Below are 22114 nucleotides of genomic sequence, written 5' to 3' on the forward strand. Positions count from 1 at the left end.
CTGTTTTCTTTGTGCTTATGGGTTCTTTAAAAACAAGAACGCTTTACTGTCATTTCCATGAGGGCTCAGGAGGGAAGAGAGGGACTAGCAGGTGTGTAGTCCGCCATGTTTAGCTGTTTAGCAACAGCACTGCTTTTCTAAGTCCAACTGGCTGGCTCTGAGCCTGCCCTCGCCTAGTGACCCAACATCAATCAGACAGCCCAGCTCAATTTGCCCCTAGAGACTCTGGTTGGCTTTCGAAAGCAAAAGCCTCTTTATTTTCTCCTGGGGCAGAAGGAGGTTGGCTTCCAGCTCTCCAGGTTTGCTTGATTGCTTGCTCGGAGCAAGGGAGGCAGAGAGGAAAACGGCTCTTGTTGTTGGAGGCTTCCATAATAGCAGGGACGAAACTGGGGTTAATAAATGGCAGAGGTAGCCAGACCCAGGTTTCAATCCAGCTCTGACAGTTATGAGGCTGTGAGAAAGGGACATAAGCTGCCTATGCCTCAGTTTCCTCGGCTGCCAGTGCAAGGGGTGATGCCTTCCTTTAGGGAAGTCACAGGGAGCCTAGGAGCTGACATGAGTCAAGCACCTGGCACAGGCGACACTCCGTCATGCTGGCTACAGTCAGCATCTTGGAACCCCCTGGGGGAGGACCCCCACACCTCCACGTCCCCAGCCATGGCTGCCCACTTCTTCTCCAGTCCCCTTCAGCCCAAGGCTACCTGGCTGGAAGGAGCTCCGTGCCCCACGGTTGTGAGCAAATCCCCCATGAGCCCCGCACTGCAGGGGCCCTTTATTCCCGTTCAGCCTGCAGACTGCCCAGCCCATACTCTCACTGAAGGAAAAGGTAAAAATTCATTTTTCCATCTCAGATTCCAAGTGTAGCTTTGTTTTAACCTTCCCCGGGGCCAATCTTCCAGGCATTTCCTGGAGAGCCCTGCTGTCCTGCTGCCAGGCGTCTGCCCAGGCAGACTTTAACCCTCTCCAGGGCTCTATCCGCCTTAACTCTTACCAGCCGGTTCACAGAGGGAGAGGGAGGCACCGCGTAGTGACTTAAAGGAGGTGCTGGCGTTCCCAAGGACCTCAGGGGTGCAGTAACCGTGGGATTAAATGATGGCACTAAGCGGTAACTATACATAAACGTGCAAGCCCTATTCTTAGCACTTTATGTATTAATGTATTAAAACTCACTGAATCCTCACAGCAACTCTTGGAGGCAGAAACCATTCGCATACCCATTTTTCAGATGGGCAAACTGATGTTAAGTGACATGCTTGTCAGTGACAGAGCTGGAGTTTGGACCTAGATAGTCCAGCTCCTGTGTATACTTCAATGCGTCCTTCCAGATACCGCCTTTCTGAAGTGGGTGTGTGTCCCTGTCGAAGGATCATGAACTCTGTTATCTCCTGTGTCTCAGCTGGTGCCAGGTCCTCGTCTCATGTACGAAAGAGACAGACCCAGGTATTTCTCAGGTCTTCTAAAGCCTTCTGCCCGCACTGCTTCCCCGGGTAAGATGGGAGCATCGGAAATGCTTCTGGACAAGCCCCCGAGGGCCTGAGCGAATCCTTCCTCTGCAAGTCCCCAAGTGCCCCCTCCCTGAACTGGCTCCTGCGTGCTGGGTTGGGCTTGGTCTCTGCAGGCTGAAGACCCGAGCTGCAATCCCAACTCTTCTACTTAGTTGGTGTGTCACCTTGAGCAAGTTATCGGTCTCTTTGACCCTGGAGTTCCTCATCCATAAAGCAGGCATGATGAGAATTCCTTCCTACCTACGGGGGTTGTTGTGCAAATACCTGGAGGCAGCATTCACGAAACAAGCATGCGATGAAGCAGACCTTGGTGTGATCCTCCCCAGCTTTCTATGGTGTGTGGACCCTGTCCCTCAATCTCGGAAAGGGAAGCGGCCGGCATGCAGGCAAGGCTAGTTGGTGGGAGGCTTTGGAGTGGGCAGAACTGGCATGGGGAAGATGACTGTATCATTGACATCTTCGCTCTGCGCCGGTGGGTTGCTTTGAGGGCACGGGGTAAGCGTCTTTCCAACTGTTGTCGCTATTTCCTGGTCCAGGGTGTGGCATGGGGGCAGCGAGCAGAATGACAGGACAACGCTGTCACGCAGCAGGGTTTGTCGGGGGAGCAACCTCAGTGCCATGCTGTCCCTGCGCAGGAAGCTGCCTGCCTTCTGCCCCAGGTGCCTTGGATCTGCACCCTGGTGCCCTGACAGTCCCCGAAGGGCGTGGCGTCACGTGCCTTTCCCAGTGTCCTTCACTCCACAGTGCCCAGCAGTCAACGTGGGGTTCCAGGCAGCTGTGGGTGACAGCTCAGTTGCCACTAACAGAAACCATGTGGTGAAGGAGGGAGTCTGAAAGGTGAAGCCAGGACGCAGCATCGCCCGGCCAGCGCCTTCCCCCTGCCAGGCAGGGTCCAGAACCCTAAAGCTTTCAAGTGCCCCTGCTGGAGGCGTTCGCAAAGCCCCAAATTTGAGAAACACTATTATGCGAAAACACCATTATAACATTGTATGTTCTCCCATAAAATGGAAGGAAGCGGGCTCAGAGAGTTAAAATTTCAATATCTATTAATGTTCTTGGAATATAATTTGTATCCTGGCCGACGCGCTGAAACAGCTTTATAAATTGCTTTCCTTATTTCACGAGGGTGTGGAGAATTCATTTGGATCACGGATTTCTGCCATCTCTAAATTTGACCTTCCTCTCTGTACTGTTTTCAAAGCTGGTGTTATCTGGTTCTTGTCTCCCTGGCACCCTCACCCCGCCCACCTCGCCCCGCCAAAACCATCACTTTCTAAGAATCCTTCCCTAGAGGGATTCTCATGAGAAATCATGGAAACGAGAAATCAGTACCTTTTGCCATTTGTTCTCCAAGGAAGTTTCCATCATTGATGAGGTCCTGCATCCCTGACGTTGTCCTGGAGGCTGAGTGGCAGAGCCGGGACAGCCACCAGCTCTCAGCTCACTCCTCCTGGCACACTTGCTCGGGGTAAATGAGATTCAAATCTCACTTGGGCGTTGGGAACACTTTAAATCCTGCCTGCCTCTTGTTAGTCATGTGCCCTTGAACAGGCTACTTTGCTTCTCTAAAACTGAATTCCTGCAGTTGTAAAATTACCCTATTGGCAGGTGCATGGTAGGGTTCCGAGGGCGCCTGGCACTGGTGTGTGCTCAGCACGAGGTCGCTGTCACTGGGATCCGCCATACTTGCTCACACGTCAGACGTCCCCGGTGTCCTGCGTGTGGTGTGGGGAATGCGTGAGCCGGGCCTGGGGCACCGCCTGGTTCTGGAATGAGCAGGAGGCACAGAACCTGCCTAGAGTTAAGGCCCAGCCCTGGAGCTGATTTGGGAATAGCAGGTGGTCGGAAAGCTGCCTCTGATGCTGCCTCTCAGATACGCCCAAATCCAAGTGTGTCAAATTGTGGCATTTTCTCAATGATATTCTATTTACAGAAATAAATATTAAAGTCAGACAAGGGACATAATGAAGTTATTTTCATTTTGAATGACAAACATGAAGCCTGAAAACACTTTTATTTTCCCTCAACTAGCTTGCCCTGATGCAAAAAGGTTGCCACAGACCTATGACCACATTGAAGCCTCATTTTACGGAAGAACTGACCCGTCCTGAACAGATAAGCCCCCTTTGAGGGAAGGGCCCATCCCTGAGACCCAGAGGAGTCTCTCAGAATGAGGGCCGGGGCAGGGGCCTACGGTGGCAGCCCCTTCCCAGGGTGGCACAGCAGCTGGACCAGCGGCTCTGGAGCCAGACTGCCTGGGGACGTGCCCTGGTGCCGCCCTTGGCAGCAGTGTGAGTGTTGGCCCATTCCGATGCCTTGTCTTCCTCACCTGTAAAATGGGCATGATAATAATACTCCTACCTACCTCATGAGACTGGCATGAGGATGACATGGGTTGATGTAAGTAAGGTTTTTCTAACATCTCAGGCACATCGTGAGTGCTGGATAAACGTTGGCTATCATTCCTTTGGTTTTCTTTCTTTTTGCTGGAAATTGGCTCGGCCAGAAATTATAGGAGCAAAAGTCCTTTCTTGTCTTGAACTTGCTGATGTGGAAGGAAAATCACAGCCCTCTGATGGAGCTGAGCAGGGGAGGCTGGCCGGCTGGTGGCTTTGGAGACAGGCCACCTGGGACTCTGCCCACACTGGAACGAACAGCCCAGCCTCCCAGGGCCCAGCAGATCTGATGGGAAGAGTGATGCCTGGAGGCTCCGATGAACTGTGCCTGTCACCTTTGTCCCCAGAGCGTGTACCAGTCCATCTCCCCCACGTGGGGCCTGACTCTGGGAAACCAAGGCACGCCAGGTCCAGCCTGCAGTTACTCACAGGACTGTGACATGTGGTTTTAATCCAGCCCTCTGAAATCTGCTCGTGTATCCCGTCTCACCCCAGCCATAGTGTTGTTATGACAATTATTAAATTACACTGTCAAAACATGGAACAGAAACTCCAGATTCCAGACTCTCTGCCAGTCTCACCCGGAGTCTGAGTGGTGATGAAGCGGTGATCAGTCAGAGGGCTGCTCAGAAGAGGGCAGGGGCCAGGGAACAGACCTAGGGGGTCGTCACACCTGTAGTGGCGACTCCAGAGCCAGAGCCAAACAAACACACGCGCGCGCGCACACACACGCACACACACGTCACACGGCTTCCCTCTGCCCCTTCTCCCTCCCAGAAAACTCCTAAGAAACACTTTACATGTGCTTTGCACTTTTGTGTGTTCTGGTGGGGAGAAGAACATGTGATGTCTCTGCCTTCTGTCTTCTCTGCCCAGCTTGTTATCCCATTGTCCGTGGCGTTTTGGTGGAGGACCAGGTTTTTGTCAACCTTTCTGATGTCTGGTATTAATAGCTGGGAAAAGATGACTTAGCCTCTGGCTGCTCAGGGACTCCAGCTGGTCCTGTGCAGCCAGCACAGTCCTGTTTGCAGGCACTGGCCGTGCCAGGGTGTAGACAGGGCGGTCTGGGGGGAATGGAGAGCGAGGCAAGATCTCGACTGGATTCCCCAACGTGGAAGAGCATTCCCATCCCTGTGACCCTATAGAAATGAGAAAAAGTCTCCCGCTGGCTATTAGAGTAGAAACTGTAGTAAACTCCAAGTCCCTGAATCTCGAACTGTCTCTGTGCAAAGGCCACCAGCTTGAGTTGGCTTGAGTTTTCAGAAAAGCCCTTCTGAAAATACCTCCAGTTGACAGAAGGCTCCCTCCATGCCATCTGCCCATGTCATGGGGAAACTGGTTCAAGGGATGTATCTGTGACCAGGTGGCACTGTCATCCTCATCACAGCCATTTGTAGTGGCAGCACCGTGCTCTTACTAGTGAAGTGGGTTCACTGCGCCTCGTTACTAAACTCTCTTCCTGTCATCTGACCAAGGGCACACACTGAGCCCAACAGATGGCATCAAAAGATCTGCTGGTTGAGTTTTGCCCTGATAACAGCACGTAACAAACCACCTCACTGTCTCGGTGGCTCACGAGAGCACCTGCTTATATCTTGGCTACAGGGGTGTGGGTAGGCTGGGCCCAGAGGACACGGCTCAGGGGGCTCCAGGCTGGGGTTGGGTTCACATCTGCTGCAGGTGCCTCGCCTGGGGCAAGCTCCTCTCGTGGTGGCCACAGGTGTTCGGGAGGCCAGCCGAACCACACCAGCACTTGCAAAGCCTCCAGCAGGACGTGGCGTGCAAGTCTGCTCCCGTCCCGTTGGCAGAAGTCAGTGGTGTGGCCAAGAGAGCAGGTGGGGAGAGTAGACCCCATCTGCTGTGACGCCACGGTAAGGTGCGGTGGAGGGAGGAACAAACAATGCCATCAAGGGCCCTGCCCTTCACTCCGTGGTTGAGCTGGTCTTCCACCCTTGTGGAGGTGATGGCACGGAGCTTGGAGCCCACGCCTGTCCCCTGCCCAGCGCAGGCCCCCAGCTTCCCAGGGGACTCCTTTGATCACGACCCTCCTGGCTTCCTTCCCACAGTTGCTGAGAAGCCTCAACCAACTGGGCCGGGACCTCCTCTCCCTCCCTCCACATGTTTCCCTCCTGCCTTCCCCTCTCCCTCCCCACCTTCCCACATGATGCATTTCAGGCCCGGCCATTCCTTCCTGTCCCATCCTGCTTGTCCTGGACGGAACCTCTGCACAACAGCGAGACCTTTCTCACTGCCCTGGTGGCCTCGTCCTGGCTGACAGTTGTGGTTTTACGATGAAAGAGCTTCTCTTCCTGCCCCTACCTTGAGCTGTACTCCCAAATATCCCTATTTTCCACCCTGACTTTATAATGTGCCAAACCCAGGAAGAGGAGTGGGCATTTTTCAGACCCCAGAAAGGTCGAGAGCGTTCAGAAAGCGGAGGGAGAGATCCCACCACTGATCCCAGCACTCATGCAAATGTGCCAGACCTTGCAGTGGGTCCTTTGTGTGTTTTGACTCATTTCTCATGCCAATGCTTGGAGGGAGGAAGTGTCTTATTGTCTCCATTTGACAACTGCAGAAACAGGGCAGGGAGGTTTTGTGACTTTCCCATTGTGACCCAGCTGATAGGGCAGACGCAGAACTCAGCGGCGTCTTCCCCACAGCGAGGGCATGTGTTTTTCCGGCTACCTACCCTCATGACTGTTGGGCCAGTGGCATCTTCTCTCAGAAGGGAAGGGGGAGTCTTGGGGAAGGGGCGGGCGACGGGGACTTGCAGGGAAGGAGAACTAGAGCAGATGTGGAGCCAGACAGGGAAGGGACTCCATCTCTGTCCCTCCTGCCACGATCATGGATCATCGCAGGGCAGAAGACGCAGGGTGTGCATATTGGATAGTGGCAACTGGGGACGAGGCCGGCAGGCCCAGCTGGCAAGTGTGACATGTCAGGGTCAGTTTGGGTCTCACCAGCAAACTTTCTAGTATATTCTGCATCTTTTGCCTTCTTTTTATTTTTTTTATTCCCTTTAATGCGCTCTTTATTATTCAGCTGCCTATTTTTCTGCAGAGGATGTTTTCTCAGTTTGATCAAAGCTGCTTTTCTTTCCCCAAAGCCTTGCTTGGGTGGCCCTGCCCGGGACATCTGCTCACGGCCATTTCGAATCTTTTTCTCTGTACAGCTGCACGACTGCCAACTTCCCCCAGGTTTTCTGAAGCCAAGTAAGGCTGAGAGAAGGATCAAAACAGCTTGTCTTCTTGAGACATTTTTAAAAGATGATTTATTTTTCCCCAGTGGTATCTAATACTTTGAGAATACAGTTTATGACTCCAATGTGAAAACACATTTTTCATTATAGAAGGAAAAAAAAAACTGGTCTATGGCCAGTTCTCCTTTTAGTATTGATTTAGAATATTAACATGATGGTGTTTGTGCCAGGTGTCTGGCCCTGGCCAAACATTAGCACTCTGGGCCTTTCCATTTTCTCAACTGTAAAATACAGACCCTGTAATTCCTGCTTCCCTAGTCGTGAGGATGAAAGGAGATAGTGCCTGAGATACGATGGAAAGTTAAGGGCAATAAGAGGGAGAGTGACCCAGCAATGTCCCTCTTGGTGTCTCCTCTGTAGAAATCCTCAGCTTCTTTCCCAGAGGTGCATGTACTGGATGTTCAGTGAGATACTGTCTGACATCATAAAAAATTGGAGACCATCTAAATATCCTTCTGTTGAGGAATGGGCACATTTCCACTGTGAAATATTATGCAGCAGTTAAAAAGTAAAGTATTATAACTATATATGGACAAAAATTCAGAGCATATTGTGACATCAACCAAAGCAAGTGGGTGGAATAGCCATCTCCTTTGTGCTAAAAATAATGACCACATAATAGTAGGCTGAGAAATTGCCCCAAGTGATATTCACACACTAATCCTGGAAGCCTGGGCGTGTTATCTTATATGGAAAAGGAATCTTTGCAGATCTGATTAGGGCTCTTGAGGTAGGGAGCCTCGCCGGGCACCTCCAGGTGGGCCCTAAAGGCCATCATACATGTGCTTATCAGAAGGAGGCTGAGGGAGAGTTCACGCCAACACAAGAGGGACCACAGAGGCAGAGATTGGAGTGATGTGACTGCAGACCAGGGAAGATGGAAGAGGCAGAGCATGGACCTTCCCTTGGAACCTTTGGAGGAAGCGCAGCCCAGCTGACACCTTGATTTTGATGCAGTGAAACTGATGTGGAACTCCTGGCCTCCAGAACTGTGAGAGAACACCTTTCTGTGGTTTTAAACCATCAAGTCTCTGCTCGTTGATCAGGACAGCTACAGGAACATGGCAATATGCATGTGCTATAATGCAAAGCAAAGTAGCAAGCCTGGGAAGATGCACACCCAGATTGTTAACTGTGGCTGCTTTTGGGGAGGGGAAGGAGATGTTCACATTTTGCTCTGATTTTTTTTAGTATCATCTGGGTTTTTAACATTTGCATATCTATGCATGTATTACTCGTGTGGGTTTTCCAAAATATTAATAGTAATAAAGGCCAAATAAGAATCATATATAATCAGGACAAAAATCTAGGATCTCAGTTCAAAAGGATCATCAGATAAAGGCATAGGGTGACAAGGCATCATTGATCTTACAGAAAAGAGGCCCAGTCCCACTGAGCACCCTCAGCCGCACCGTGCAGAGAGCCTCTCAGCTGTCCCTCGGAAGGACAGAGGCTGGGCGCTTCTCCACTGCGGGTGGCCCCTCTTGGTTGAGGGGTGTCACCAGAGGTTTCAATCTCTCCAGTGCCTGCAGACAGAGCAGGCAGGAAAGCAGAGAGTGACTACTCAAGCCCTCGAGGTGGGAGCTGGTGTTGTGTACAGGGGGATTGTCCACTGTGGGGGCAGCTGGAGTTAGTTGGGGGCTATAACATGAGCGCATTTACTACAATTTGTTATTTTCTGTATTCCTGATGCTCTGGCATCTGGGGCCTTGTGGACTCAGGGAGCGACTGCCCTCCACACCCCCACCCCACCTCTGTTAGCTGATTCCTCCCGATAGGAAGATCTGTGAGCATGCCTGTGTCTTACCATACCTGCTTGAAACGAATCTGGGGTACATTTCAAAACAGTGGGGCACAAAAAACATCTGCTATATGGAGGAGAGGAGCCCTGGAGCCCCAAAGAGGGAAGCACCTAAGAGATCGGAGGAGCCCTCCTCACCAGCAGCCGAGCCATGCCGCAGGCCGGGGACAGTGTGTGCACCTCGCCGATAACCCCTGTTATCTGAGGGCTTGTTTTCTAGAGGGCTTCCCATGTGCCAGGCCAGGCACTGTGACAGCCCCGGATGCAATGGCCAGTGAGCCAGTGTCCCACCTGCACGGAACAACCGTCCACAGGGAGGGACAGACATTCACTGACTAAATACCGCACGGAGGGACAAGGCCGTGCTCAGGGAGGAACAGCGTGTCGCGGGAGCACTCAATGAGGGCATCCAACCCACTGAGGAGTTCCAGGGAGGTGACAGGAGTGTGAGAAGCGGGAGGAGGGGAATGTTCCGGGCAGAGGGAGCAGCCTGGGTAAAGGTCTGGGGTCAGGGAGGGTCTGGCCCTGCCCAGAATTGGAGGAGGCTCAGTGTGGCGAGTGCAGCTGTGTATTTAGACCATGTCTAAGGAGGGTGTGAGGCAGTGCGTGACAGGAGCAGGAACAGGGCGAGCAGACAGGTAGGGGCCGGTGCAGCTGTGCGGGTGAAGGAGGGGACACCTGGGCTCAGGGGGTCACAGAGGGGCCCAAGAGATGCTTAGTAGGAAAAATCTGCAAGACTCGGATGTATGGGACAGAGGAAAGGTGGAATGAAGATCAGGCCTAGATTTCTGGCTTGGACAGTGCCCTCTTTTAGCCAGATGGAACCAGAAGGAGGGACATATTTGGGGGAAGGGCTGGGCTGGTGAGTAAATATAAAGTGGAGAACTTCTAGGTGACCCTGTGGTCCCCGCGCCTCTCCTGACTCCTGGAAATGGAGCTGTGAGGGGTGGCCCACGCACTTCCTGCTCCATGACACCCTTAAAGGCCCTCAGGTTCTCCCCGGAGGGGTGCTGCTGAGTGTTTGGCGCACCTGCAGGCTGCACCCAAGTCACGCAGAGCCGGTGAAGAGACCCATGGACGTGTGCGGGGGGGCGGGGGGGGGGGAGTCTCGGCACCCTCAGGGCTGTCTGGGTGCTGTGGCTCCTGAGAGCGGAAGCTGGAAAAGGCTGTTTTTCCGGGGGCTGCTCCAGTCGCTGCACTCGCCAAGGGCTTTCTTCTTAAAGGTGCGCCACTGCGGGCTGCTGGTGTGAACGTGGCAGTACAAACAAACCCTGCATTCTCCCCTCGTGCTGGAAACCAGCTGAAACCCACAAAGAGAACGGACAAGAAAAGGCAAATTCCTTCTTCAGCAAACTCAGGAGGCAGACAGCAGCACGCTTGGGAGCAGTGTAAACTGCAGCCAGGCTCCTGCAGGAGCAGCGTTGGGAGAAGCGAGAGCAGAGGAGACAGCCCAGTGCGGCAGAGCCCAGGAAGCACCGTGAAATACACCTGATGGTAAGCGACACACCTGAGACGCAGAGTCTCCACCTCTGCTTGTCTGCAAAAGAGGGTGTGGAGGTGAATTGGCAGCCCAGTGGCCCCGGCGGGACCGTTAGGAGACTGATACATAAAGAACCGTGCTGATGAGCAGTATTTGCAGGACACAGCCTGGCTGCGGGGTAGATGAGAAGAGAGTGTCTGCACCGTGAAAACCAGCTGAGGCCAAATTCTACCCGGGTTCTGCAGGAGCATCTTTCAGTGGACTGGTCCGACTCACACAGTGAAAGGAGTTCAGCACCCAGACAGAGACACGACAAGAAAAAAGGAGATATGCTGGGCACGGTGGCTCACGCCTGTAATCCTAGCACTCTAGGAGGCCGAGGCGGGAGGATCGCTCAGGGTCAGGAGTTCAAGACCTACCTGAGCAAGAACGAGACCCTGTCTCTACTAAAAATAGAAAGAAATTTATTGGTCAACTAAAAAAATATATATAGAAAAAATTAGCCAGGCATGGTGGCACATGCCTGTAGTCCCAGCTACTCAGGAGGCTGAGGCAGGAGGATTGGTTGAGCCCAGGAGTGTGAGGTTGCTGTGAGCTAGGCTGACGCCACGGCACTCTAGCCCGGGCTACAGAGTGAGACTCTGTCTCAGAACTTTTGCTTCTGAGTCAGGCCTTTACTTTGGAAATCTGTTTTCTGAGCTCCATCGCAGGGAATTAATAGCTAAAGAACTATAAGAGGTATACACTGTATATAACAAAGTAAAGGTAAGTGAAAAGAAAATATGCTGAAAAACTTCAAAAATGATAAATACAAAAAACATACCATTAAATATGATGAAAGAACTAAGACTAAACATGTATGGGGCTGTATCAAGTAATGCGAATGGGCTAAATTCACGTAGTGAAAGAACACGGGGCTATTTTGGTAGAATGTGTGTGTGTGTGTGTGTGTGTGTGTGTGTGCTTTCTGAATAGAGGGTGTGGAGCACCCCTAAACCCTAAGTCCTCCCCTAAACCCCCTCCCCATGGTGCACCATGAAGGAAGAGCCCACACAGGTTTGAAGACCATTTCTCCAGCCCATCCCCAGTAAGCAGGAGAAAGGTTCTAGATGCAACCCAGGGGTGGGGAGCACAGATTGTCTAGGAGACCACGCAACTAACAAGGATAATACTCTCCCGGCTTTGTCTCCCTGAAGCCCTGGCTGGAGTCCGGGAAATCACAACCTGCCTCCACCGGCTCTACCCACTGAGTACTCTGCTTGCTGGTCCCCAGATCCCCCAAGCAGGTGTCCAGGCCAGGGGCTCTGTGCCCTGGGACGTAGACGCACCTGCTGGCTTCACAGCGGCGAAGTGCCTTGGATGTCAGGTGACGCGGGAACAGGTCAGCACATGGGTGCAGAGGCCAGAGGGGATTTTCCCCATCGCCTCTGCTCCCCCGGCGCAGGGGTGGGGGCAGTTAGCTCAGGTGGTCCTTCTAAGACAGCTGCAGGTCTTAGAACCAGGTGGATGGAAGGTACTGCTGGCCTTCACGCATGACCCTGGTGTCGACACGTCAGGCTGGGTCTTGGGGGCTCGGCCCAGGGCTGCAAGGGAACCTTTGGTTTTCATGGTCTCGCTGCTCAGGCCAAGGTACACGATCGGGTCTCCTGCTGGTGGCTGGGCAGTGGCAGCAAACCTCACTCATGTCAGCCCTCTTCTCCAACAGCCACCCTCACAGGCCCAGACTGATGTATGGGGGGTGGGTGTTCCTCTTGTGCAGCTCTGCCCCCCTGTAGATGCTCATCTTGAGTGGGTGGGGCAGGAAGGGGTTCAGGGGAGCCCTCAGGTGGGTCAGTCCACCTCCAACTGCCCACTGAGAGCCAGAACCCCTGGATACTGGGGGAAGCAAGGCCTTCAAGTCCATTTTATCCAGCCCGTCCCTTGTAGATGAGGAAGCTAGTCTGAGAATGAGGTCACACGGCCAACACAGACTGCAGCCCGCTGACTCCTTGTCCAGTGCTCTTTCCACCACCAAACACTGGCTCCCAGCGACTGGATGCAGAGTGGCCAAGAGCCATTAGTGCACCAGGAACAAAGGCGCTAAGGGGGTGGCCTCGTTTCCAGAAGACAAGAGGGGCTGCGAAAGGGAAGAATCAGCATGGAGGACCTGCAGCTGGGAGGAGCCGTGGGCTCCTTCTAGGCAGCGCTGTAACTGAGTCCTCCCACTGCCTTTTGATTGTCTTCTGATATCTGATGTGCTGAGAAGAGACGTGTTGGTCTTTGCAGAAACAGCCACTGTCTCATAAGGGACAGCAGACACAGACAGATGAGGGGCCATTCCTCCAGGCCAGTGGTTGCAAGGCAGGGCTGCCTAACAGGGACTGAGGAGGGAGAGGGGGCTGTTTTAGTTGCAGAGGGAAAGTAACTCAGGGATGATCTTAATTAGGTCTCTGGCCGCGTGTAGATGGGGCACCTGCGATCCACAGCTCAAGTGTTGATGGGACGTGGGTTTACATGGATGCCCCAGAATCCCATGGAGCCCCAGGCAGTGGCTGCAGCTGGCCCTGGGCCAGGCTCGGGACTGGAACCAGCAGCTTCAGGAAGCCGGGCAAGGTGTTCCCCCTGTTCCATCTCTGGTTTCTCTGTGCAACTGTCTCCTCTCTCCCTGCAGACCGGCTCTCATCAGAATGTGACCCATGCTGCAGTCTTTAGCTGAGTGGCCATGGGCTTCTGCTCTAGAGCTCACGAGCAGAACAAGTCACCTTGGCTGACTTATTACAGCCCATGTTACCAAGGGCTGGGTGGGTGGAGAGGATGCACTGGCCCCACGTGGGCCAGGGGTCAGAGTGTCTGCAAAAGTGTGGCTGCTGGGAAGGGTTGCAGGGGTGAGAGGTGGCACTTTTGAGATAAGCTGGGGGCTACTCCTCACCCACAGATGTCCACTGCAGAACCGATCCTGGACAGTCCCCTTTGGTCACCTACAAGGGATCTTTTCAGAATAGCAAGCACCTGTGAGACAAAGGGAATCTGATTGTTCTGTTGGCCTGGTTTCCCTGATACCTTTTGCAATCCCGTTCACCTGTGTGCCTTCTCTATGTATCCCAGCAACTTGCCTCCCACTGCACAGAGTATTAAAAATTTCTTAGAAGTATTTGGCAAGTTCAGTAAGTAACCTTCATCTGGGGAGAGTTTTGTGCCGTGCACTGCATTTTCCATTCGCTGTTCTCATTTCATACCAGTGCTGTGCTGGTGGGTCTGTCCTTAGAGTAAAGGCCCAGGGACAGAGACTCTAAACCACAGAGGCTTAATCTGCTCCCGGCAGCTCTGTTCCCACCTGGCCACGCAGGTACCCACCCTCCTTCCTTCTCGTGGCTCCACGGTGCCCTAGAGCAGCAGCTCTCCAGCGTGAGCTCTCGCCAGAGCCACCTGGAGAGCTTGTGACAACACAGGCTGCGGGCCCCTGTTTCTGATTCAGTAGTTCTGGGGTGGGGGCCCGAGAACTTGCATTTCTGACAGTCCCCAGGTGACACTGGTGCTGCCGGCCCCGGGACCATGTGTTGGTAAATCACCGCCCCCAGGGCGTGTCCTTGCTACCGTGTGCAGAGCTGGTGCTGCCACACGTGTGTGCCAACCTGCAGGCAAGTTACGGTTGCCAGGGCGGCCAACTTAAGCATATGAGGCAGGCAGAAGTGGGGGGCAGACAAAAGTGGGGGACACTCGTGCTAGTCAGATACCTGGTCACATGGTCCCACGCGGCTGCAAGGGAGGCGGGGCAAAGGCATCCTTACCTGGGCGGCCATGCGCCCTGGAAAAGGGGGAGGGCATGTTTGTGGGGGACAGCTAGACATCTGCCATAGTGGGCCCCCAGAATCAAGGGAGATGGAAAGAGAGGCACCATCACGTGGTGGTAGGAGGGGACAGATGTGGAACGAGTCCCATGGTGCATGGTGGCACTGTCATAATGGCAGTTTATTCAAAGTGAGAAGGGGGAGAAGCCCAGTTCTGTCTGCAGGTGACCAGCCCAGGAGGCAGAGCACGCTGAGCTTCGAGGCACGAACGCCGTTGGCCGTGGCTGCCCATTTCCTCTCTTGAAGGCGGCCAGCGGTCACTCCACCTGGGCTGTGCCCTTCTCACTGTCTCCCGCACCTGGGACCCTCCTCTGTTCACTGTCCCTGTTGTTTTGTGGGTTGGGGCTGATGGCTTTCCCAGGTCTCAAGCTTTCTTTTTCCACCCCGTTCCCTAGGCGCCTTGGCTCTGGAGAAGACTGCGTGGCAAGAGGCGGCCAGTGATGGCGTTCTGCCTCCTGATGACCCTGTCTGCAGTGGCTGTCACCCGCTTCCCCCCACAGCGTCCAGCTGCCGGCCCAGCCCCTGGGCCCCTGGAGCCCCGGGCGGTGACTGGCGTCCCTGCCCTCCACGTCCCGAAGGCTGTGAGCTCCAGCCGGAGGCAGCGGGCAAGAAACCTGGGATTCTGGAGAGGCTGGGCTCCTCCCAGGAACGCCGTCTCAGTCTGTGCTGAGGAGCAAGGCCACAGAGCGCGAGTGGACAGAAGCAGGCGGTCCCCAGGAAGGGACAGCGGGCCTCCAGGGAGGGTCAGGAGGGACACTGCTTTGGCAGGAGATCCGAGACTCAGCACCCAGCATCTCGTGCTCCTGAGGGAGGATGAGGTCAGAGATCCAGGAGACGGCAAAGGCCTGGGCTACCCCTGGCACGGTGGTCCCACCCAGGAGACGCAGAGCGCCGTGGGCACCCTGGCCGGCCCACTTGCAGGGCGTGACGTGGCGGCCTCACCGGCCTCGAGAGCTGCTGCTGGGCTGTCCCTTGGGCCCTATCCAGCGGAAGGCAGGGGTCTGCCAGGAGGTGAGGACAGAGCGTTGCCTGGTGGGCCACAAGCAGAGGACCCCACCCTGGCCTCAGGGCCTCGCCAGTGGCCTGGCTCTGTGGGGGAGCTGCAAGGGTCCGTGTGGTGTGACGCTGAGCCCCCTGGACTGCTGACCAGCTCGAGGACTGGCAGGCAGGTCCCCCCGTGGCTCACAGAACTCGACGTGCAGACCCTCCGGCTGCTGGCCCACGGGGAGGTGGTGGCCAAAGCCAGGGTCCCCGCCCACGGGCAGGTGCTGCAGGTCGGCTTCTCCGCCGAGGGTGCCCAGCAGGACCCGTCTCCTCCCAGGCTCAGCCGACTCTGCTCCCAGGGCCTCTGTGGCCTGATCAAGAGGCCCGGGGACCTGCCCGAGGTCCTGTCCTTTCACCTGGACCGAGTGCTGGGGCTGCGGCGGAGCCTGCCCGCGGTGGCCCGGCGCTTCCACAGCTCCCTGCTGCCCTACCGCTACACGGATGGTGGCGTGAGGCCTGTCATCTGGTGGGCACCTGATGTGCAGCACCTGGGTGACCCGGATGAGGACCAGAACTCCCTGGCCTTGGGCTGGCTGCAGTACCAGGCCCTGCTGGCACACGGCTGCCGCCAGCCCAGCCAGGCCCCGTGCCCGGGCATCCGCCACACCGAGTGGGCACGCTTGGCGCTCTTTGACTTCCTGCTGCAGGTAGGTGGGTTTGGGTAGTGGGTGGAGAGGCCTGAACTGCCCATCGGAGGTTGGATGGTGCCTGCCCCCTAGTCCAGGTCTTTTGACCACAAGCACCTGTTTTTGTAAGTTTTCTGTTTCTGTTTATTTATCCAGTGGTGTGCTAGCGCCAGCCCATGACAGCTTGCAGGAGCTGAGTGCTAAAATTTTCAGGAATTTTGTGACCTGGTTGTGAAACATGGACATTACTAAAAATTAAATTATATAAGCTAACCAATGAATTATATCAGAAATAGAGGTAATAAATACTCAGAACCCATTACTTCCTAATTACCTTACTACGTTTTTACTTATTGATTGATTGATTGAGACAGGGTCAGGCTCTGTGGCCCAATCTGGAGTGTAGTGCTACCATCATAGCTCACTGCAGCCTCCAACTCCTGGGCTCAAGCGATCCTCCTGCCTCAGCCTCCTGAATAGCTGGGACTACAGGCACGCACCACCACGTAGTAGAGATGGGGTCTCGCTTTTGCTCAGGCTGGTCTACCGAGCTCAAGCGATCCTCCCGCCTCGGCCTCTCAAAGTGCTGGGATTACAGGTGTGAGCCGCTGCACTGGCCTATTTTACTATGTTTTGCTATTATTTGTGCTCTTGCAGTTACTTATACACATTGTATCTATGCAGTGACTGCTGTATAAGACTGTGCTCCTGCACCGGTCTTGTCAACTCCACATTCAGTCATGTTGGTAGCTTAAAACTGGTCAGGGTGTGAATATTTTACACCATGGAAATCAGCAAATGCTACAAATCAGGATTCCCCTCTACCCGCCAGAAAGCCGATTATTGGACGTTTACTAGCACACCGCTGTTTATAACTTTATATATTTGAACAAGGATTGAAGATGGTTGTATAATTTAGAAAAGAAAGCGAGAGAGGGAAAGAGAGAATGGGAGAGGGAGAGAGGGCAAGAGAGTGTGCGTGGGAGCTGTCTGCTGGCTGAGGTCCCAGGGCCAGGAGTTAACCCTGCAGTTGCCGGGTGGAGCGGAAGCGTGGGGTCCTAGGGAGGGGGCTGGGCTGTCAGGGCACAGGGACTGACCTGGGGTCTGCAGGCATCGGCTATTCACGGACTGGCCTGAGAACACGCAGTGCGGCAGTTCCGGGACGTGTGAGCTGCATGTCAGCCGTGCATACACACGCGTGGAAACATGGCCAGAAAGAAGCAAAGACAAAAAATGAGGAGAGCTCAGCAGGGGTGGATATGTGCACTAAGTGCACACGGAGCTGCACGCATTTCTGTAGGGACCCTTAGTGAATAAAAAGTCAACATTAGCCCTTAGGCCACCTGCACAGGTGTGTGGACAGGCCACTGGACAAGATTCAGGGCCACCACTGGGCAGCCAGGAGCTGATACGCTGTGTTTGGTCCACATAGGGTTGGTTCCCAATGTGTTTTAGAAAATTCTTAGACAACGGTATAATACTTTGGAGATTTCCCGTCAAAATCCAGCTCTGAAAATTCAGATGGTTTGGTGACACTGAGCCTTCATCCCCATACACAGTCATCAGGCTGCATTGGGTAGCTGCTGCCCCCTTAGAGGCTGCTGTGCTCACCTTTCAGCCACAGGCCCTACCTTATTGTTGTCCAACACCCACATACTCTCCCCACTCCCTGAGTGTCACCCTGACTGCCTGCAGATACGTTTGTTTCCAGTCCCAGGACTAGCGGATCTCCTGCAGTCCTGCCAGCTCCTCCCGTCTTCGTCCCGTGGCTGCCTTGTAGAAGGAGCCATGGCGCCTGGTGGCCGAGAGTGTGGGCTTTGGCTTCAGACAGACCTGGGTTTGAACCCCCCAGCCCCAGGCCACTTCCCACTGCGTGCTGCTCAGTGGGTTACTTGGCCTCTCTCAGCTTCACTTTTCTCACCTCTAACATGGGACTGGGCGTCCCAGCTTCGTAGCTCCTGACTGCTGGCACATGTACCTGCACCTGCAGGCTGGCTCGTGGCCGTGAAGCCTGCTCCGCCCGGCGTGTGACATGCTGGAAGTGCGGGGGAATTAACACCCTCCAGGTAGGGTGACCAACCATCCTGGTTGGGAAGGAGGGTTTCCCAGATCACAGGGGAACTTTCAGTGGGTGCTGAAACTGGGACAGTTGTGGGCAAACAGGGAAGGTTGTTCGTGCTGCATGGGGAGCAGCCCTCAGCCACCACCGATGGGGGGCGGTGTGTAAACGCCCCCTACGCACACTCTGCACACCTCCCAGAGGGCCCCAAGGGGACTGAAGCCCAATCATCCACAGTGCTCACTGCTGGCCTTCCCTGTCTCCCCACCATGTTTCTTGGAGTTAGCTCCCAAATACACTGCTGTCATCAAATCCTTGTCTCAAGATCTGTCTCTGGGGGGCCCAGCCTAGGTCAGACGGTAACACTGACCATGCGTGGCCTCTGCGCCTGAGATCGTTCATGTAATACCCTTGGTGCAGTGCCTGGCAGGTGGCACGCGCCCGTAATACGCAAGCACTCTCCCCGAGACTTCACAGGAGTGAACTCATCCAGGCCTCATGGCAAATGTGGGATACTGCATTTATGCCTGTTTTAAAAATTAAAAATTGAGGCCCAGAGAGGATATGGTACTTACCCAAGGTCACAGCTGGTGGACTGGTGGGCAGCTCGGATGATCTGACTCTAGAGCTCACTCTCTGAATCAGGGTCACTGTTCAGCTGGCTGTGAGTGAGGGCAGGGGAAGGGGGTGCTTGCAGGGATGCCAGGGGCCCTGGGATCTGAGGCACAGCCCCTTGCAAAGCCCCAGTCTTGTGGATGTGCTCGCAGCCGCTGTCTGCTCCACACAGAGCCTCTCTGTTCATCTCTGGGGTTGCACCGTGGGACTCCTCCTCGGCTGCCAAGCTCTGCTGTGGGACAGAAGTTTCTGCAGCCAAGGCACACACAGGTTGGTTGTGTGGTTAGACACGGCTCAGCTGGGCTCGCGCCACCTCTTCCCTGGTGTGCTGAACGCCAGTCAAGTCAAACACCCCTGTCTGGCTAAGGCCGCCTTCCTAGAAACCACTGGCAAGTTGGAGAGAGGCGGGGCCTTAGAATGTGGGTTTCCCTGCACAGGAACCCGAGAATCCTTCTGACCCGGGGCCGGGCACAAACTCTGCATACAGCCCACTTGGGTAGGTGTGCTGGCTCCTTGGTTTGGTTCTACCCTATGTAAACCCTTGTTTTTCTCTATGCATCACAGTATTCCATTTACCCAGATACAAAACACACAAGCACCACGCACACGTATCTCTTATAGCCCCATAAATCATACCTATGCTTCACAAATCCCGCATAATGCTCTGTATTGGTTAGTGATTGCAGTAATAGCACTGTGTAACAAACAAACCTCCTGAAAGCCCAATGAATGGCCGAAAGCACCAGCTCTTCATACCTTGCTCCAGCGTCTGCAGGTGCCCCACACTGCGCTGTGGGCTGGGCTCAGGGCTGCTCTCCGTTTCTCGTTCTGGGGCCCAGGCTGCAGGGCCATCACTACCCGGGCAAATTCTTCTTATGGGGACTGGAGGAAGCCCAAGAGCTCGACTAAACTGCAGAGCACATTTTAAGTCCTCTGCCAGCGCCACGTCTGCTGATATCCCATTGGCCAAAGCAAGTCCATGGTCAAGCGCAGTGACAAGGAAGGGAAGTATACTCTGGCCAGAGTGGAAGGGGGGAGGAGTGAATATGTGTTGGACAGTAACCAAATCAACCCTCCCCCACCAAAACACACATTGTGTACTTAGACATGAGCCTTTTATGCCCGCATGTGCAGTAGCCACATACACACATACACTATTCACATGGACCACACACCCTCCATGTGGTGCCCAGACCCTGTTGAGGCCTCTGGGGCAGTGTGCAGGTGTCTCCGGGTTGTCACAGCCAAAGGGCAAGGACGCTGGCATGTTCACCCCCAACTCCCAGTTGTCACTGGTTGAGACCACACCCCAGGGCGCTGACTTCCTGGCATTCAGTGTGCTCCCGCAGCCAGGAAGGGGCTGTGGCTTCTAGAAAGTCACTGGTATGTGCGGGCACATGGGCGGTACACCAACACTATCTGCTAGTCATAATGAGTGAAAGGTCAAAGATGTATGTCAAGTGGTCGATATGACCAGGAGAGCATTGTAATGAATACACTAGGTTCTAAGATGAAGTACGAATAGTGAGTGGGATGTCTTCCCGTCTACATCACCCCAGGCTGTGTCACAGGAAGAAGTAAGGCCAAGGGGGAGGCTGTCACTGCTGGATGGATCAGCAAGAAGCCGGTTCCACTCTACTGGACAAAAAGCACGTGTGTGTGTGTGTACATGCATGTGCATGTGTGTTTGGGGGAGGAAGGGGCTCGAGAAGCCCTATTCTACTTAACGTCAGGGGCCACCTGCAGCCAGAGTTGCAGTCACTCAGGTAAAAGGTACAAAGTCCTGCTCCCTTGGGACAGTGAGGATGGTGATGCACAGCCCAGCTGTGGCCGGGAGGAGCTGTGACCAGCAATCTGCTCCTGGGGCTGTGCCTGGACCCCAGAGGGTCTTCTACCCAGAGGCCAGCATGGGGGAGGAGGTGCTGGGGGCTTTGGCACATTTCTGTTTCTTCTCTTTTCAAGGGGCGTCTTTTATCTTAGAGGGTGTGAGATTGGCCGGCCTGGGTGGGTGAGCTGCGGGGCCTGCAGACAGACTGTGAGTTGGTAACATGAGCTCAGAGAAGTGAGTCATCTGCAATTTCTGCCCGCACCTGAAAGCTGGGACCCCAGAGAGCCTCAGCTGCCACCATCCTGGTCCCGGCACTGCAGTGTCTTCCTTACCTGGACTAACGCAACAGCCTCCTAACTTGTCTCCCTGCCTCTACCTACGTCCCTCCAATCCTTACACGATTCCGAGTGACTGTCTTGGTTTGGGTTCCCCAGAGGCAGAGGCTGAGACCGGCTTCCAGCCAGGGGTAGTTTGCCTGGGGATCCCAGGAACACCTGCAAGGGACACTGGGGAAGTGAGGCTGGAGGGAAGGAGCCAATAATGGGTGTGCTGTCCAGCCACTGGGGCTCACTCCCACAGGACAACTCTGGGCAACAGTATGAAACTCACGTGCAGAGTTAGGCCACCAAGAGGTGAGGGCCTGGGCTGTTTGCTGGCAAAGCCCCACCGGCCTTTGGTCGAGGCTGCTTCCGGAGGTGTTGGTTCCCCAGCGTTTGCAGGCCTGGGGGTTTGCCTCGGCTTTGGAGGAAGAGTGCAGGCAAAGCCATGCAGCAGCTGGAAGTTGGAGGGAGAGATCCGAGTTCACATGCACTGGTCAGCACAGGGAGCACTCCTCTTTCGTAAATCAAATCGTGTCACTTCCCTGTTGATATAAGGCCAGGCCTTCTCAGTGCCCGCAAGGTCTGGTTCTTCAAGTGCCCACATTCCTTAAGGACCCACGTGATCCAGGTCCATGGATCAGTCTTGGCACCAGTTTCTATGTACACCCAGCTCCTTGCAGGTGCAGGGCCTCTGTCCCTGCCTGGACCCCCTGCTCTGCCCTGCCTCCGACCCCTCCTCAGGCCTCAACTCTCCTGCCCCTCCTCCCCCACTGCTGTCCTTTCTCTTTCAGGGCACCCTGTCTGTTTTCGTTCTGATTTCCTCACAGTATGTAAATATTCATTTGTTCACATATTTATCCTCTTTCTCTGTCTCTCTCTCTCGCTCACTACCACATCCCCAGCACCCAGCACAGAAGCAAACCCTTGGTTGGTTCTAGATAAGCACTTGTTGAATGAATGAATGAATGATTATGTGAGCTTCCAGGGTCTTTGTATGATTTTTCTTCTAGGTGCTACCATGTGCTGATTCGTGAAATATCACTTCTTCCTCTAGACCAAAAAGAATCCCAAGACCTTCTACATTTCTTTCAGAGTCCACAGTAGAATCACAGAGGTGAAAAACATGACAATCGTTTGTGGAGCCCCTGCCTTATGGCAGGTAACTAGCTTGGGCATCCAGAACAGGGGACAGCGTCTGTCAATGCCTGACACTATTGCAGCACGTCGCACGTGTAACTGTACAACAGACACAGGGGGCAGGCACTGTTTTTAGTTCCATTGTACAGATGGGAAACTGAGGCTTAGAAGGGCTAAGGAACCTGCCTACAGTCACAAAGCCTTTAGCGTGGGA

General features: G+C 54.4%; 2 protein-coding genes across 3 annotated transcripts in view; one reads left to right on the forward strand and one right to left on the reverse strand.

Moving 5' to 3' along the window:
• HIGD1A (HIG1 hypoxia inducible domain family member 1A) overlaps nt 1–22114 on the reverse strand; it is a 463894-nt gene that overhangs the window by 285420 nt on the left and 156360 nt on the right. The window lies entirely within an intron of this gene.
• Nucleotides 1–22114, forward strand: part of GASK1A (golgi associated kinase 1A) — a 56409-nt gene that overhangs the window by 21675 nt on the left and 12620 nt on the right. For both annotated transcript variants that reach the window (XM_076006777.1, XM_076006776.1), the window contains exon 2: nt 14667–15962. In XM_076006777.1, coding sequence (XP_075862892.1) covers nt 14667–15962 — 1296 coding nt within the window. The remainder of the gene's footprint in view (nt 1–14666; nt 15963–22114) is intronic.

Source organism: Microcebus murinus, chromosome 1 (assembly GCF_040939455.1).
Source record: "Microcebus murinus isolate Inina chromosome 1, M.murinus_Inina_mat1.0, whole genome shotgun sequence".
Lineage (NCBI taxonomy): Eukaryota > Metazoa > Chordata > Mammalia > Primates > Cheirogaleidae > Microcebus > Microcebus murinus.